This window comes from Chlorocebus sabaeus, chromosome 20 (assembly GCF_047675955.1).
Source record: "Chlorocebus sabaeus isolate Y175 chromosome 20, mChlSab1.0.hap1, whole genome shotgun sequence".
NCBI classification, from domain to species: domain Eukaryota; kingdom Metazoa; phylum Chordata; class Mammalia; order Primates; family Cercopithecidae; genus Chlorocebus; species Chlorocebus sabaeus.
In genome coordinates this window covers 27977694-27994164 of record NC_132923.1, presented here as the reverse complement: position 1 = coordinate 27994164, position 16471 = coordinate 27977694, and the positions used below count along the sequence as shown (strand labels likewise).

The window sequence follows — 16471 nt, the reverse complement described above, 5'->3', positions numbered from 1 at the left end:
TTTTTCTTTTTTTGGTAGCAAAGGGGTTTCGCCATGTTGGCGAGGCTGGTCTCAAACTCCTGACCTCAAGTGATCCACCAGCCTTGGCCTCCCAAAGTGCTGGGATTACAGGCATGAGCCACCATGCCAAGCCACCACTGGTTTTTAATTTAACCCTGAAAAAATAGCCGAGTGCCTTAATAGTGACAACCCATCCCAAACACACCATCTGTTCTTTGGTGACTCACAGCCTTTGCACAGGTTTGCCATACCTAGAATATCTGTTCCCCTTTATTCACCTAGTTAACTCCTGGTAATTCTTAAATCTCAATTCATAACTCGTCTGATTCAGTGTTTTGAAATAATAACCAAGGAGATGGGTAGCTTTGTCTAACACCCTTGACTCTTTAGCACAAACCACCAATCGCTTCAGATTTTTAGTTCTTGGGTACGTTAGTCAATGGCTTCTTATATGACCCTAGATTTGTGGTTGTTCTGAACAATCACATATTCAGTTTCTGTTATTTTAGTTACACATGGCAATCCATTTTAATCTTTTTATCATTTATTCAAGAATGATACATGTTCACTGAGCACCAATACATATCAATATGCCAGGCTTTTTTTTTTTAATTGATGGAAATATAAAGGAACTAGAGTAACCAAAGTGACTTTTAAAAGGAAGAATCAAGTTGGGATACTTGTACTCTACCTGATTCCAAAACTTACTGTAAGCAATAGTAGTTAAAATAGTTTGGTATCAGTGAAAAGATAAACACCAAGATCAATGGAAGGCAGTCCAGAAGTAGATCCACACATGGCAGGGTTGATTGATTTTTGACAAAGTGTTAAAGCAATTCCAAAGGGAAAGGAAAGTCTTTTCAACAAATCGTGCTGGATGAACTCAGTACCCGTCAGGGGGAAAAAAATGAACATCAACCCTACCTCACACCATAGGCATGACACCGGGTGAGGTGTCAGAGCCCCTGCATCAGAAAGTGGTCAACTCTTGGGTTGGTAAGAATTTACAGACAACAGTATAGGTTTAAAAAGGAAACTTCTATTAAATAGAATGCTGCAGAAGAGTGCAGTGGGGTGCCTCAGCAAGAGAGGACTGAGTGTGCCACGGTGAATTTTTCCTTAGGGATATTTATGGACCTTAAAGTGGGAGCTTACAAGCAATTTGGACCATATTAGCCATGTAGGTCATGATAAATATTACATTTGTAGACATTCTGGTGCCTTAATGTCAGCAAGGGTCACACAATGAGTTTTGATATGCATGCATTCAAGAGAGATGTATAGAAATTCTAGTTAATAAATTTTGGGGAAAAAAAACTGGAACCAGATGCCTGTGTTAGATAATAGGGAAGTCTAATTACTTTTGAAATCCTCAGATAAGAAGTTTTTGTCTCCAGGGCCTGCTGGATGGTCACCAGGTGATTTTGCTCTGCTCATTTTCCCCTGACAAATATCTTGGACCCTTTATATTCCCCCATGCTCATGTCTGCCTGCTGCATATCATGGTCTCAAGAAAGAGAAAATAGCATAGTGAGGAGGGGTGTCAAGTCTATCTGGCTATTTCCTGCTGAAAGAGGGCACTCCAGCCTGGGCAACAGAGTGGGACTCTGTCTCAGGGAAAAAAAAAAAAAAAAAAAAAAGGCCACACTGTCTAGTCACAAATGTTCACAGCATTTTTAACACTTTGTGTTATTTCTAATTTGGGGCTATTACAAATAAAAATGCTGTGCCCATCAATGATTAGATAAATAAAATTGTGATAAATCCATACAATGGAATACTAATCAGTAATTTAAAAAAAACACAACCTGCTGATACATGCAATAAGGAGGCAAAAAAAGAGAACACTGTGTATGATTTCATTTATTTAAGATTCAAGAAAATGCAAAATAGTCTCTATTGACAGAAAGTGGTTGCTTTGGTATGAAGTTGGAAAGAGAGATGGATTACAAAGGGCACAAGAAAACTTTTGGGAATGACGGAAGACTATTTTTATTGTAGTAATGGTTTAATGGGTATACATATATGTCAAAACTGATCAAACCAAACTTATAGCTTTATATATGTGCAGTGTAGAGGTCTTCAATTACAAGTGAATAAACATTTTTTAAAATGGTGATTAACATCTTCAGCCTGTTGTAGCGATTCATTGAATATGTTAAGCACTTTATCATAATACCTGGCTCCCTGAGTTTGATGCCACTGACACTTAGATATCAAACTCAACCTCTCTACCAAGCTTTTCATCCAAAGTGACTAAGGGTAAAGACTGTTTAAGACTATACAGAAAGATCATGTATCTGAGGAATTAAAAATAAGTCATACGATTAGGCAATACGTCACTCGATAAACTCAATAAACTATTATTATCAAGGCAAAAAATATATACACAAAAAGTAAGAACTGGGTTCAAAAAAATTTTTTTCTATGGACTTCTAACGTGGTAACTCATGACACAGGGGTTAGGATCTTCAGTTTTCCTTTGGAAGTTAATAAAAACCACTATAGAGAAAAAGATTTGCTACTAAGAAGGTGAAAACTGCTTCTCCTCTTAGGGTTCTAGTTCTCTTGCAACCTAAAACAAAGGAACCGGACAGGATTACCACTTTTGTACTGTACAGCTCTAAACATTAATCAGTCACTCAATTCATTATTTATTTTTTTCTGTTTCCTTGTATTCTGTCATACAACTGTCTCTTGGTTTACCTACTTTTCTGCTTGTCTTCTCTCTCTCCTCCTGGTTTATTTTCATCCAGATGGGATTTTCCCCAAAGTTTCCATCGTCATTCTTTTCTTCTCCTCTGTGTATGCGCCACTGAAGTTAAGACTGCAACATTCAAACTCCCCACACATTCACACCCCCATTCCCATTTCACAGTATCTCACCCAATGTTTACCACTCCGAACACATTCCTAGAATCGAAAAATCCGGAGCAGGGAGAAAAGAAAAGGCGCCTACCAGATGCCTGGAACAGTCTACTAGGCGCCACAAGTATATTAGCTTTTTCAGTGCTCTCAACAGCCCAGGCAGATGTTATCTCAATCTTATGGTTGAATAAATTTAAGACCTCTGGCTGGACACTAGAAGCTGGCGAAGGATGTGACCTTTAATCAGAATCTCCCGGAGGAGTGGGGTCCCTGACCATTGTCCCTTCCAGAGAACCTTAAAACAGACGCCAGGAGACCCTCTCGGATACTCTGCAGGAGTCAAGAGTCACGATATTAGCAAGCACATCGCAGCCATGCGAACCCTTTCTGGTTCAGCTCTCGACAAAAGAAATCAAGCCCCCAGTCAAAATACAACAACAACGGATTAAGCCTACCACCCTCTCCCCCGGCCCCCAAATTCTCAGGGGAAATCCCCTGAGTCAGGTAGGGAGGTCACTGCAGCGACTTCAGGGTGCAGAGAACGCGGGGAACTAGGAAGAGGACGCTCCAGCCCACCTGGGCGTCTCTGATTGGCCGGCAGTTCAGCTTGGAACGCTGGGGTGCGTGGCGTCATATCCGCCGGGTCCGCCATCTTGTTCCCAGGGGCAGTTGGCGGAAGAGATCGAGCTCCCTTGCTGCCGGCTCCCCTTCTGCGTGGAGTTCTCGCGGACTGGGTTTCGCTGTCTGCTCTCGGCCCGGGGTCCTTTTGTCGGCGCCCTGGGTGCCCTCTCTTGCCCGGCTGGGGCACAGCAAGGCGGCCCCTTCTCCCGACGACGTTCCATGGAGTAGGGTCCCAGACCGTTGTCCCGAAGAGCGAGATCGAGCTTGGCCCCCTCCCCCCCCTCCTTCCTTCCCTCCCTCCTTCCTTCCGCCGCAACATGGCTAACAACAGCCCCGCGCTGACAGGCAACTCGCAGCCGCAGCACCAGGCGGCCGCAGCTGCGGCTCAGCAACAGCAGCAGTGCGGCGGCGGCGGCGCTACCAAGCCGGCGGTCTCGGGCAAGCAGGGCAATGTGCTCCCGCTCTGGGGCAACGAGAAGACCATGAACCTCAACCCCATGATCCTGACCAACATCCTGTCGTCGCCTTACTTCAAAGTACAGCTCTACGAGCTCAAGACCTACCACGAGGTGGTGGACGAGATCTACTTTAAGGTACGAAGCGTGTAGGCCTTGGCTTTGGGGGTAAGTTCGGAAGAGGGGGTATGGAGGAAACGGGCGAAGGCGGCCCCCGAAATCTGAAGATTTGTGGGTGGGGGAAGGTGGTTCGGCGGAGGGGGAGCTGCGGCCTGTAGTCTTCTCTGGGAGGGGTCGGACTGGGGCCGCCCTCTCGTTTCCATTTTAGATTTTTAGAACCGGGAGAGCCCGCCACTATTGATCTCTCTCCTCCCCCAACCTTCTGCCCACCCCTGGGGGGAGTTCGGCAAGAGGGATTGGGGAGAGGAGGAAAGAGTAACAGAAGCCTTTCCAGTTTACAGCTTTAAAATTATTCCTTTTGACGTGGATCTACTGAGCGCCAACTTGTTGGTGCTTCTCCCGCTCACCCCTGGCCAGGGCGTGTAATGACTTCAGTATTGGCCTCGTGTTGTTGGTACTCACTATCCGATCCAGACAGGGAAATGGTCAGTGCGTGTGTGTCGGGTGGGGTTGGGGGGATGAGGGTGGAGAGGTGCCATTTCAAGAGGTGTACAGAAGGCCTGGAAATTTTCCCAGCAGGAAGTCAGGAGTAAGAGGTCTCAGCCACCTGTGCATTGGGCTAATTTAGAATTATCTGGGCCCTGGGCTTCTGCGGCAGGGTCGGTGCTGGCTTGGCTGTGCTGGGGAGCTCACCTGGCGCCTCCTCACTGCACTCTTGTCTCAGTTCTTGTTTCGTTAGCAGGATTGACTCAGTCTTGCAGCGAGGCTCGGAGCAGCCCAGGGTCGCAGGTAGAGGTATGCACTATTAATCATGCTCAATCGCCATAAATGCATTTCCCTGGTTAAATGAACGGCTAATTAGATTTTTTTTTTTTTTTTTTTTTTGGCCATTGCTTTTGGTCCTTCACCAATTAGGTAGGCTTTTTCCACTTCCCTGCAAATTAGGTAGTGTAAAAAATACCTTCCAGGCCTCCAAAGGTTAATTTCTATTTTAAAGAATATTAATAATAGCCTTAATGGTCTTTAAATATTTTATCCGGAGCATCTAATATACAATCCATTTTTGTCTATATTGACTTTTAAAAACTTGACAGACCACACAAAGTGTTTTCTGTCATTTGAACGTATGTGTAGAGATGGTAACAAAAGGACATTCTCTTTCGTTTTGCCCACCTTTTCCCCCAGTTGAGTAATTAGGTTATTGAAGGATTTTGAGAGATTAGTTGCTTTTTATAGAAAACATGTCTTGAGGAATACAGTTCAACTTTGGGTTGATAAAGTACACAGATAAATTTGGAATCCTCTTACGAGAGTAGGTCTGATTATAATTCTATGAATTAGTTTTTTTAGCTTTTAAAAGGTAAGACCTTTTTAGCATGGATACAGTATGGTGAATAACATTTAATCCTTAGCTTTATTTATGCAGTAAACTTTAAGCAGTTGAAAATTGGGTTCCTGCTCTTTTTGCGGCAGGTTCTGTTTTCTAACATAGGCAAAATGTTAATGTAATAGAGGAAAGTCTCGTTTTTAAGTTTCAAATGTGTTTTGAAACAAGATTCTACCAGGAATTGTTTTTAAATTCCGTTAAAAAACTAATAGACCCAGCTTTTTACTAATATTATCAGGACTTAAGACGTTCAGATCAAATACTCACTGAAATATGTAAGTTTCCAACGTTGTAATTTTATTTTGTATGCATCCAACCCTGACTTTGGCTAGCTTTTAAGGAATTAAAACATCTTTTACATAGCAGTCTGTGGGGAGTAAAGGAAACGTTAAAGCACTGCGAAATAGTGTAGTGCTTAAACTTAAATGCATGATTTTCTATCTGAAGCCATTGTTCAGGACTACAAAATTTACCATGTGCGGGTGGAAATAGAATTTTAGAAATACGTAGTGAAAAAACAGGATTTTTTTTGTATGTTTTTAAAAAAACAAAAATGGGTCTTACCAAAAGGCCTTTTTGGATTCTATTATAGAGCTAATATTCTTTTGTTGTTGTTGTTGCTATTTTTAGATAAGGAATGGTTTTTGTAAGATGTTCCTTATAGCAAATATGATACTGTATCATCTTTGATGATACTTAGTATATGCCTGTGACTAGTCACACTCAGTTTTTGACACAACTTATATTCTGGGGAATAATTGGATTGGTTCACACATAATTAGGCTGAAGCTTAATTACAACAATGATCTCTGTAAGTGTGGCCTTTGTAATTTTATCTTTAATCAGGAATAAACCTGACCCTGGTGGAAAAAATGTACAAATAAAAAGTTCCATAATTTTGCATCACAAGTAACCCGTTACTGTTTTAGAGATTTTTCCAGTAATTTTCCTTAATTTTATAATGTAGATTTTAAATTACAATAAAATTGAACTATTAAAGGTATTTTCAAGTATTTCAAATTAATGCTTAAACTTCATTAATACTTTTTGCGTTAAATTGGAGACTTAAATCCATTTTTAAAGGAAAATGTTTTAAAAGCAACTCATAAGTTAAAATATTATCAAATATTATCAAAGTTAAAATATTACCAAATAGTTTTTGCAACCAAGGGAGACTATAGAAATTTTCTGACTCCCAGATATAGATATCAGCTCTTTATAAGGCCAGTTTAGTGGGATTTTCCTCTGCAAAGCTATTAAGGTTTTGTTAAACCCTAGTAGCTTTTGGGTGGTGTTTAAATGTCTAAGCAGTTTTTCCAAAAACGATTTACACACTTAATGTCAGTAAACATATACTTAATGCCAAAATAATTTTGGAAGAGCTGCTCTATTATGGACTTGGGTATACTTTTATCAGGCTTTTAAACAAATTCAAAGTATAAATGTTTGTTGTGTTCCTCTTTTCTATTTTCAGGTCACGCACGTTGAACCATGGGAGAAAGGAAGCAGGAAAACAGCGGGCCAGACAGGGATGTGCGGAGGGGTAAGTAGAAGTACGTGCATTTTTCAGTTTTTCTGTTTCTGATAACTAAGTTTATATTTAGAGAACTAGAGGCCTGTCAATTATATACTTGAGTGACAATTTTTTTAATCTAAATTCAAGTGTTCAGTGAAATAGGGTTAGAAAAGTGTTACTTTTTAATGCTTGTTTCTTAGTTCTGGATTATGGCTTGTTATTAATACCTAACAGGATTAATCAATTGGTGTTAAGAGTCTGTTAATTATTTTACTGCTTTTTCTTAACTCTTCTTTCCCCTAAAGGTTCGAGGTGTTGGAACAGGAGGAATTGTTTCTACAGCATTTTGCCTGTTATACAAATTATTTACCCTGAAGTTAACTCGAAAGCAAGTGATGGGTCTTATAACACACACAGACTCTCCATATATTAGAGCTCTTGGATTTATGTATATAAGGTGAGCGTGCATTTATGTACATTTCCAGGAAATATCTCATTTTAATTCACATATGTTTAATAATAGTCTTTTGTAATTCTAGATATACACAGCCCCCTACAGATCTATGGGACTGGTTTGAATCCTTCCTTGATGATGAAGAGGTATGTCAACAAGGGTAATAATTTGTTTTCTTCTGATTACTCTCATATTTTTATTATCTTTTATTTATTGGTGGTTTAATGTCTTCAAGAATTTCCTGTAGTTAAATTTATTTCAGTCAGATACTTTCGGAATTAATGTCCTTTTACTGAGACCTGATGGCTTTTATATATTTCAGGGTAAATTTCTGAAGTTTTATTTTCTTGTTTTAAAATTGTTTAAATGTTTGGTAATTATTGGAAATTTTTCACTTCTTAATTATGTTCTGTGTATTGCATTGATCCTGAATTGTATAGTTAATAGTGATTTTTCAAGATGGGGCATGCTCAAGATCGAGGTGATAATAAAACACATGCACATGGAATACTAATTGTAGCTTTTGTTTCTTCTGGAACATTTCAGTTCTTCACCCTCTAACTTCTTCCAAATATCAGTATTCCCACTTGCATAGAAGTGCTGAATTGAAGAACTGGGTGTTACATAAATAGGCTAAGTGTTTGGATGACTTGTTCAAGGTGACAAAATTTTAATTCCAGCTTTCTGACTCCTAGTACACCACATGTACCTTTAAAAAAGAATTTTTTTTAAAATTGTAATTTGAGTCTCCCTAATTTGAAATCTGAAATACTAAGTTAGATTTAAATCATATATGCATGCATATACTAGAGGAGAATAATAAAAAATAAATTATGTATGCATTGACTGGGCATGGTGGCTCACACTTGTAATCCCAACACTTGGAGAGTTTTAGACCTCTGCCTGAGCAATATAGTGAGATCTCATCTCTTAAAAAAAAAAAAAAGAAAAGTTTGAAAATTAGCTGAGCATATAGGTATGCATCTTATTAGTCCCAGCTACTTGGGAGGCGGGGGTGGGAGGATCACTTGAGCCCAGCAGGTGGAATTTGCAGTGAGCCAAGATCATTGCCGCTGCACTCCAGCCTGGGTAACAGAGTAAGACCCTTTCTCAAAACAAAATGTCATATATGCATTAATTTACTTACATGGTGAAGTCCAACATTTCAAAAATGAAATGATGAGCTGTATTGTCCATTTGTCTACCCACTCTGCTATTTTGTGTTTTAAGGTTCATAAAGACTTTGAGTGCTGTGTGTCAGTAGTCTATTTACAGAGTTCATCCAAAGAATTTATTGAATTTAAGGGTGGTTCTAATGGAAATCTATTGTTTTGTTATTATATGCACACCTTAAAAAAAAAGATCTCGTTTAGACATGGAGAATTTTTATTTTTCTCTACCTTTTTTTTTTTTTGCCTGTTAACTGAGTTACTTAATAACTCAGAAGAAGCAAAACGTGTTTTAAATCACAATCTTTAAGGGTTTTTTATCTTTAGATGGGTTTTTCATACTGAAGCACTTCTCCCTTCTGTCTTTAAAAAAGCATGTTCCTCTTCATAATTGGTGTTGTATTGGTTTTGTTTCTGGATGCCTCTTTTATGTTTTTTATTGTGTTTACAAATCTGAGGTCCTCTATTTAAGCTAACTTATTGTTTTCTTCCTTAGATATCTGCAGCGATTATATTTGGATATACTGTATATCTGAACACTTAAATGTGTGTGAGTGCAAGCAGTTTTACCTTTAGCTCTTGTTTTCCTGTTTAGATAACAAATCTCACTTTCCTTGTGTGCTTGCACTATAGGTTTGGGACTGACAATAGCTGACTAACATGTCCTGAGCTGTGAGAGGGCATAGCAAGAAGGCCTTCATGCGGTAATGACCCTTTTCAGAGACAATGGTCATCATGGATTATGCGTTTCCAATTATTTGTTCATTTATTTATTTTCTACATAACTAAATTAGAAACCTCACTGCTTCATGGCAGTTGGTTTGCTATTGCTTCCAGTTTTATTAGGGCTTCATTTTATATTAGAGCTGTTAAAAGATAACCGTTAGACAGGAATTATCTAAAGTAGATGATATGTAGCTAGGTTATGGTGCAAGGTATATGATGTGTGCAAATATGTCCACAGAAATAAATACATAGTAGGTATGTGGAATGTAAATTTAAGTCAATCGTTCCACGTAGTTTAGAAATGTAAGGGGCTTTTTCATATTGTTAACTGAGTGAGATCAGTTCCCTTTATGCCCGTGAGGCTGCAGGGTTTGTTCTCACCTGCATGCACACACTAAGCCCAAATATTTCTGTTCATTCATTGTCAGATTAGGATACGAAAATAAAATTTTTCTGTTAGTTTTTTTTGTATTGAGATTCCAAAGATGGTAATATTTTTATAGTATTAATGTATATATGGAAATACTTTTTTTGACGGCTAGGGTATCTTTTGTGTTTCTGTAGGACCTAGATGTGAAGGCTGGTGGAGGCTGTGTAATGACCATTGGAGAAATGCTACGATCTTTTCTCACAAAACTGGAGTGGTTTTCTACCTTGTTTCCAAGAATTCCAGTTCCAGTTCAAAAGAATATTGATCAGCAGATTAAAACCCGACCTAGAAAAATCAAGAAAGATGGGAAGGAAGGTGCTGAGGAAATAGACAGACATGTTGAACGCAGACGTTCAAGGTAATGTCACTCTGGAATTATGCTTATTTTTTATATATGTTTATACAAAGTTAATGGTTCTGAGAAATAGTAAGTTGTTAGGAATTTTACTGTTCATTTTATTAGTTTGTCACTTTTACCCCCCAAAGATTATTTTCTTCTTTTCAGGGCTTTTTCTGTAACATTATGCATCTGTAAATGAGAACAATAAACTTTTTTGCTTTAATGATTCTTGACATGGACTTAAGCATGAGGACCTGAATAAATAATGCTGTTGAAAATTACTATGAAAATAATTTCATGTTTTATTCATTGAAATTTTCTTTCTCCCTCTGCCTTCCTTAGGTCTCCAAGGAGATCTCTGAGTCCACGGAGGTCCCCAAGAAGATCAAGAAGTAGAAGTCATCATCGGGAGGGCCATGGGTCTTCTAGTTTTGACAGAGAATTAGAAAGAGAGAAAGAACGCCAGCGACTAGAGCGTGAAGCCAAAGAAAGGGAGAAAGAACGGCGAAGATCCCGAAGTATTGACCGGGGGTTAGAACGCAGACGCAGCAGAAGTAGGGAAAGGCATAGAAGTCGCAGTCGAAGTCGTGATAGGAAAGGGGATAGAAGGGACAGGGATCGAGAAAGAGAGAAAGAAAATGAGAGAGGTAGAAGACGAGATCGTGACTATGATAAGGAAAGAGGAAATGACCGAGAAAAAGAGAGAGAGCGATCAAGAGAAAGGTCCAAGGAACAGAGAAGTAGGGGAGAGGTAGAAGAGAAGAAACATAAAGAAGACAAAGATGATAGGCGGCACAGAGATGACAAAAAAGATTCCAAGAAAGAGAAAAAACACAGTAGAAGCAGAAGCAGAGAAAGGAAACACAGAAGTAGGAGTCGAAGTAGAAATGCAGGGAAACGAAGTAGAAGCAGAAGCAAAGAGAAATCAAGTAAACATAAAAATGAAAGTAAAGAAAAATCAAATAAACGAAGTCGAAGTGGCAGTCAAGGAAGAACTGACAGTGTTGAAAAATCAAAAAAACGGGAACATAGTCCCAGCAAAGAAAAATGTAGAAAGCGTAGTGGAAGCAAAGAACGTTCCCACAAACGAGATCACAGTGATAGTAAGGACCAGTCAGACAAACATGATCGTCGAAGGAGCCAAAGTATAGAACGAGAGAGCCAAGAAAAACAGCATAAAAACAAAGATGAGACTGTGTGAAAATATTTTGTAAAAGTGGATCACATTGAATCCTATAAATGATTAAATCTGCTTTTTTCCCCCCAAGTTGAGATTGTGCAGTAGTTCGCACTCCTCAAGCTCTCCCTGTAGGCTGCATTTTCATTTCCTCTTTTGTGTAGGGAAGTGCCTTTGTAATTCCATTTATTGCGTTGGTGTTTTCACCCAATTGTTAAGTTTGATACATGATGCACAGATTGTTCTTGCATTTTTATTGTTTGTTTTTGAAATGTACAGTCTGTACATATGTCCTGAAAATGTTTTAATTCCTTTGGCATGGTTGCCATGTTGGTTAAATTTGTATAAGGCAATAAACTGCCACTAATCTATTTTTGTTTTGTAGGTGTGGGATTATGGTTTGTGTACTGAAGTTAGCATGGCTGTGCTTTTCGTAATAGAATGCTAAAGACTTTGAGAATGGAACTTGGATGTCTGTTATAGGAGAAATATGTGCTGCCAATGTACATGAAGGCAGCATTGTAGGATTAACATTCTTGTCCACTGTATATTATCTTGGAAGGCTCTTGTTAATATGTTACACTTAATATTCTCCACAGTTACCTTTAGAGAGAATTTATGAGAAGTTAGTTTCTGATGCAGAGGTTTTTAGGCTGTGATTTCATCAAAAGTCCTTTTAGCATTCTACCTCAAAGGGACACTTAGTATGCCTAAAATTTATTCACTTAGTTTTCCTTTTTTATTTGAAAAAAATACATGACATGTAATCTTTTTTTTTTTCTTGAATTCTTTCTCAGATTTTAAAGTACTATATTAAAGAAAAAAATTAATGTCTAAAGCCTAGCATTCTTGCAGAACCCTATACTAACATGTAATTGGGAGAGGGTGGGGCAAATGAGTAGAGAAACAGATTCAAGCGTCAAGCTTCCAAAGCATTTTTATAAATGGAAAATCCTTAAATTATGAAACAGCTTGATATAGTGTCCTTTTTTTAAAATTCCAAACTTTTTTTATTGATAATGGAGATTGCTGTTTGAGTTTTTAAACTTAATCTAGAACAGAGGAGTATTAAAAGTAATGCTGTGCTGCATTATTTAAGACTATCAGCAAATTTGATAGATTGTTCTTATGACTTGTATTCTGATTACAGAGAACCATCATGAGTGTGGAATAAATACTGGATTAAATCCTTTATCCTGGGTCTTGGCTTTTCCCCCATGTGTTAACTTTTTTTTTTTAAAACATATTTTTATTGTGGAAATTGATGAAACGTCAGTAGAGTCGCACTTTGTGTACAGGGATGTCTTAGTTCCCAGATGACAAGTGAATTTTAAAGAAATGCAGAGACTGGGATTGGGCATGTGGTAATCAATAATCTTTATTAGAATTCTTGATAATGGCAGTTCCGTTTGTCAGTGGTTACGTGTCACTTGATTGATTTGTTCCATGTCAAAGATGTTTATTGGGATACCTTTTACTTGGACAATATGTTAGCATTTTTTAAAATTTGGACTTGAAGGAAATTCTTTAAGAGAATTCACCCAGTTCTTTTTAGAAAATAAAATAGAGGCCCAAAGTAATGTCAGTGCTAGGGCTAAAACAGTATTCTGACATTGTAGTGAACCTGGCACGCACATTGACGTTTGTTTTATCTCACTAGTTATGCTGGCCAACTAATGCGCACTCAGAAGCCACCTTGCAAAAGTGTTAAATGGAGCAAACGAGTACACTTGCAAGAGTCCTCCATATGTGGGCTTAACATTTGTACCACTCCATTTTAGAAAAATCTCATTAAATGAATTCATCCAAAAATGATACGCTTTTTTCTTTTTTAAGAAAGTTCCATTGTGTTTTAAATTGAGCATCAAGTGAATTAGTACTATAGACACCCAGAAGTTAGAAAACATATTGTATAATATGAAAGCCACTAGATTTGTCTTGTGTTGAAAATCCATTTTTAGCATACCTAAATTATGATGCTGCTACTTTGGATATGGTTCCATGTGAAATGTTTATCTGACTGTATTTTAGGTAAAATGTGGAAAGAATTTAAATAATTTCAAATGGAGGTGAAAGAACTATCACCTTGATTGATAGTTTGATGATAGTCACTACATTTGTTTTCTTGTGGTGTTTTTGTTTTTGTTTGTTTTTGTTTTTGTTTTTTTGAGATGGGCCTGGCTCTGTCACCCAAACTGGAGTATAGTGATGCAGTCTCTGCTCACTACAACCTCCACTTCCCTGGTTCAAGTGATCCTCCGACGTTGGCCTCCTGAGTAGCTGGGACCACAGGTGCATGCCACCACCAGACCCGGCTAATTTTTTGTATTTTTGGTAGGAATGGGATTTCACCATGTTGCCGAGGCTGGTCTTGAACTCCTGGCCTCAAGTGATCCACCCACCTCAGCCTCCCAAAGCGCTGTAATTGCAGGTGTGAGCCACCATGCTCGGCCCTTATGATTTTTAAATACGTTTGCTTTTGAGGAAAATTATGGTAGGTGTGAGAACATGTAAATTGTGCTAGTTATTGCTATATATATGCATGATTTATTTGGAGAGAGGCTTCCTCTAAGAAACTGGGAAAACAAGTAGCTATGAAAGACATCTCACATTTCTTGAAACGAGAACGTTGGGACACGAGGAACATCACACACTGGGACCTGTCGGAGGTGGGAGGGATGGCATTAGGAAAAATACCTAATGTAGATGGCGGGTTGATGAGTGCAGCAAACCACCATGGCACACATATACGTAGGTAACTTGCGTGTTCTGCACATGTATCTTAAAGTGTGATTTATGCACAGAACTTAAAGTATAATTTTAAAAAATTGTAATACAGCTTAATACAATTAGCATCCTCCATCCAGTTTTGAACTCACTGAAATGATTTCACCTTTGCATGTATTAATATCTTTGCCTGTTAAAGTTCAGTTTGCAATTAAATTCTATACATGGGCTAGTATATCATCAATCTTAAACTTTTAATATAAAATGTTCATTTTAATGTTGCCCTGTTTATCTCTTACTCTGGTTTAGTTTCTCAGTTCCTCTAATGCAGTGGTTCTTAACTTTTGAGTTCTGGGCCCAATTTTTAGGAATCTGATGAAAGCTACAATCCTGTCTAAAAAAAAAAGTACCCCGCAGAGTGCGGTGGTTCATGGCTGTAATCCCAGAACTTTGGGAGACTGAGGCCAGTAGATACCTGAGGTCAGGAGTTTGAGACCAGCCTTGCCAACATGGTGAAACCCCATCTCTACTAAAAAATGCAAAATATGGGCAGGTGCGGTGGCTCATACCTGTAATCCCAGCACGTTGGGAGGCTGAGGCAGGCTGATCACGAGGTCAGGAGTTCGAGACCAACCTGGCTAACACGGTGAAACCCCGTCTCTACTAAAAATACAAAAAGTAGCTGGCTGTGGCGGCGTACACCTGTAGTCCCAGCTACTTGGGAAGCTGAGGTAGAGTCGCTTGAACCCAGGAGGCAGAGGTTGCAGTGAGCTGAGATCAAGCCACTACACTCCAGCCTGGGCGACAGAGCAAGACTCCATCTCAGAAAATAAAAACAAAATACGCCGGGCATGGTGGTGCGCACCTGTAATCAGCTACTCCAGAGGCTGAGGCAGGAGAATCGCTTAGACCTGGGAGGCAGAGGTTGCAGTGAGCTGAGATCTCACCACTGCACTCCAGCCTGGGTGACGGAGACTGTGTCTCAAAAAAAAAAAAAAAAAAAAAGTACCCTAAAATTTGTGTGTAATTTCAAAGGAACTCACAAACTGCCCTGGGACTTTGGTTCTGCTCATTAACTGATTTTTTTTAAGCTATGCTTAGATGTACAGCATTTGGAAACTAATAGCATAATAAACCAGAAATTTAAGTTCCTAAGAGTACTTAGGCAGTTAGTTCCAAAGGCAGTATCTATTTTGTTTTTTCACTTAAAGGTGCAGAGGGAGAAAAAATGGTAATGATATTCACTTAATTCTCTTCCCTAAAAGTTGTCCTTTATGAATATAAAGCTTTTGGTTAGTAGAGATGAGGTCCCACCACTGGCAGTTCATACATCTTTCAACTGATGCCAAAATGCAGCCTCAAACACTAGTTGACCAATTCTCAGGTGATATTGGCCAACTGATGGGCGTTGATTCTGGCCCTAGTTTGATTCTATTACGTAAATACTGAAATCAGCCTTGAATGACTAAATTATAGGACCTCTAAATAGAGATGATTTCATGTGGCAGGAAACGCTTCTTGGTAGTGTCACTCTGTGAAATTCCCCCTCCGTCATTCCGTCTTATGAAGTCCCACAGCACTTTGCAAATACCTCTGAAATGGCATTTATTGGGACCATTGTCTATCAACATTTGTTATTGTGGGAAACTGCATGACAGCAAGAGCACAACTGGAAAATGTTAGCATCATGGCTGACTTAAAATCCGTTATTTGATTTCTCAGAGCACTGATATTCAAAGAATTTCTATTTACATAATCATGACCCACAATGTGTTGCACAGATATGTATCCAGGTGTGTGTGTTAGGGGGTGAGGGGTGCCTTTTCAGCCTATTGTATAAACAGAGAACTGACCTTAACAGTATTTCATGTAAGCCCTGAGGTTTTGCCACAAAGATTGGAAAAGGAACTACTTATTGCAAAGAAATCCTCACATAAGCTTCCCTGATCTGCAGGTACTTAAAGTCCACCAATCTTCAGGTGGTTTTCCTTGGCTGATTCTTGTTCTGGCCGTTCTGTAGCTGAATTATTTCTCTATTTCTTGAGTCAGTGCAATTAGTCACACATATCCCTGCCCCCGCCTTCCAACAAATTCCATCAGCTGTAAACCCCTGACATCCAAAATAAACATATAATGTAAGTGAAAACAAGCAGTGCTTGCTGAGCAAATGCAAGGGAAGACCTCTTGTCTTCTCCTTCCCTCTTATTTAGAAATTTTGAAGTCAGTGTCCTGGATATTGGACTATACCAATAGAGGGAATGTCTTAAATGCAACACTCATCCAGCCAATCCAGGTACTGGTTCAGTGAACATGTCCTGAATGAAGTGTTCCATGAGTTATGCCGAAACTTGTGCAGGGACAGCCAGTGATTTGTGGATGTGCCAGTTATCTATACATTTTCTAGCTCCACATTCACCTTTTATTTCCCTGCTTCGTGATTCTGGAGCTGGGCCTTTTAAACGTTTTGCCGTTGCCAGCTGG

General features: G+C 39.1%; 1 protein-coding gene and 1 long non-coding RNA gene across 4 annotated transcripts; one reads left to right on the top strand and one right to left on the bottom strand.

Moving 5' to 3' along the window:
* Positions 1-1849: 1849 nt before the first annotated feature.
* Positions 1850-3535, bottom strand: LOC103224319 (uncharacterized). Its single transcript, XR_494069.3, has 2 exons — positions 2711-3535; positions 1850-2575 (listed from the first exon to the last, which is right to left on the bottom strand). It is a non-coding gene; the product is annotated as an uncharacterized lncRNA (long non-coding RNA).
* On the top strand, positions 3515-14225 carry PRPF38B (pre-mRNA processing factor 38B). 3 transcript variants are annotated; one of them, XM_007977757.3, is made up of 6 exons: positions 3515-4082; positions 6926-6994; positions 7273-7424; positions 7507-7567; positions 9881-10104; positions 10429-14225. In XM_007977757.3, exons 1-6 carry the CDS (start codon positions 3807-3809, stop codon positions 11285-11287), a joined length of 1641 nt encoding a protein of 546 aa, XP_007975948.3. In that variant the 5' UTR covers positions 3515-3806; the 3' UTR covers positions 11288-14225. The 3 variants fall into 3 exon arrangements, with proteins under 3 accessions (XP_007975948.3, XP_037854070.1, XP_037854068.1); XM_037998142.2 differs by having other exon boundaries at positions 3519-4082; positions 7507-7581; XM_037998140.2 differs by having other exon boundaries at positions 3519-4082; positions 6926-7004.
* Positions 14226-16471: the final 2246 nt, after the last annotated feature.

Bases quoted from the DNA above. Each gene is read 5' to 3' on its own strand.
- PRPF38B (XM_007977757.3), top strand. From the start codon at position 3,807: ATGGCTAACAACAGCCCCGCGCTGACAGGCAACTCGCAGCCGCAGCAC. The intron at 4,083-6,925 runs GTACGAAGCGTG...TTCTATTTTCAG, and splicing joins TGGACGAGATCTACTTTAAG to GTCACGCACGTTGAACCATG. The intron at 10,105-10,428 runs GTAATGTCACTC...TGCCTTCCTTAG, and splicing joins GTTGAACGCAGACGTTCAAG to GTCTCCAAGGAGATCTCTGA.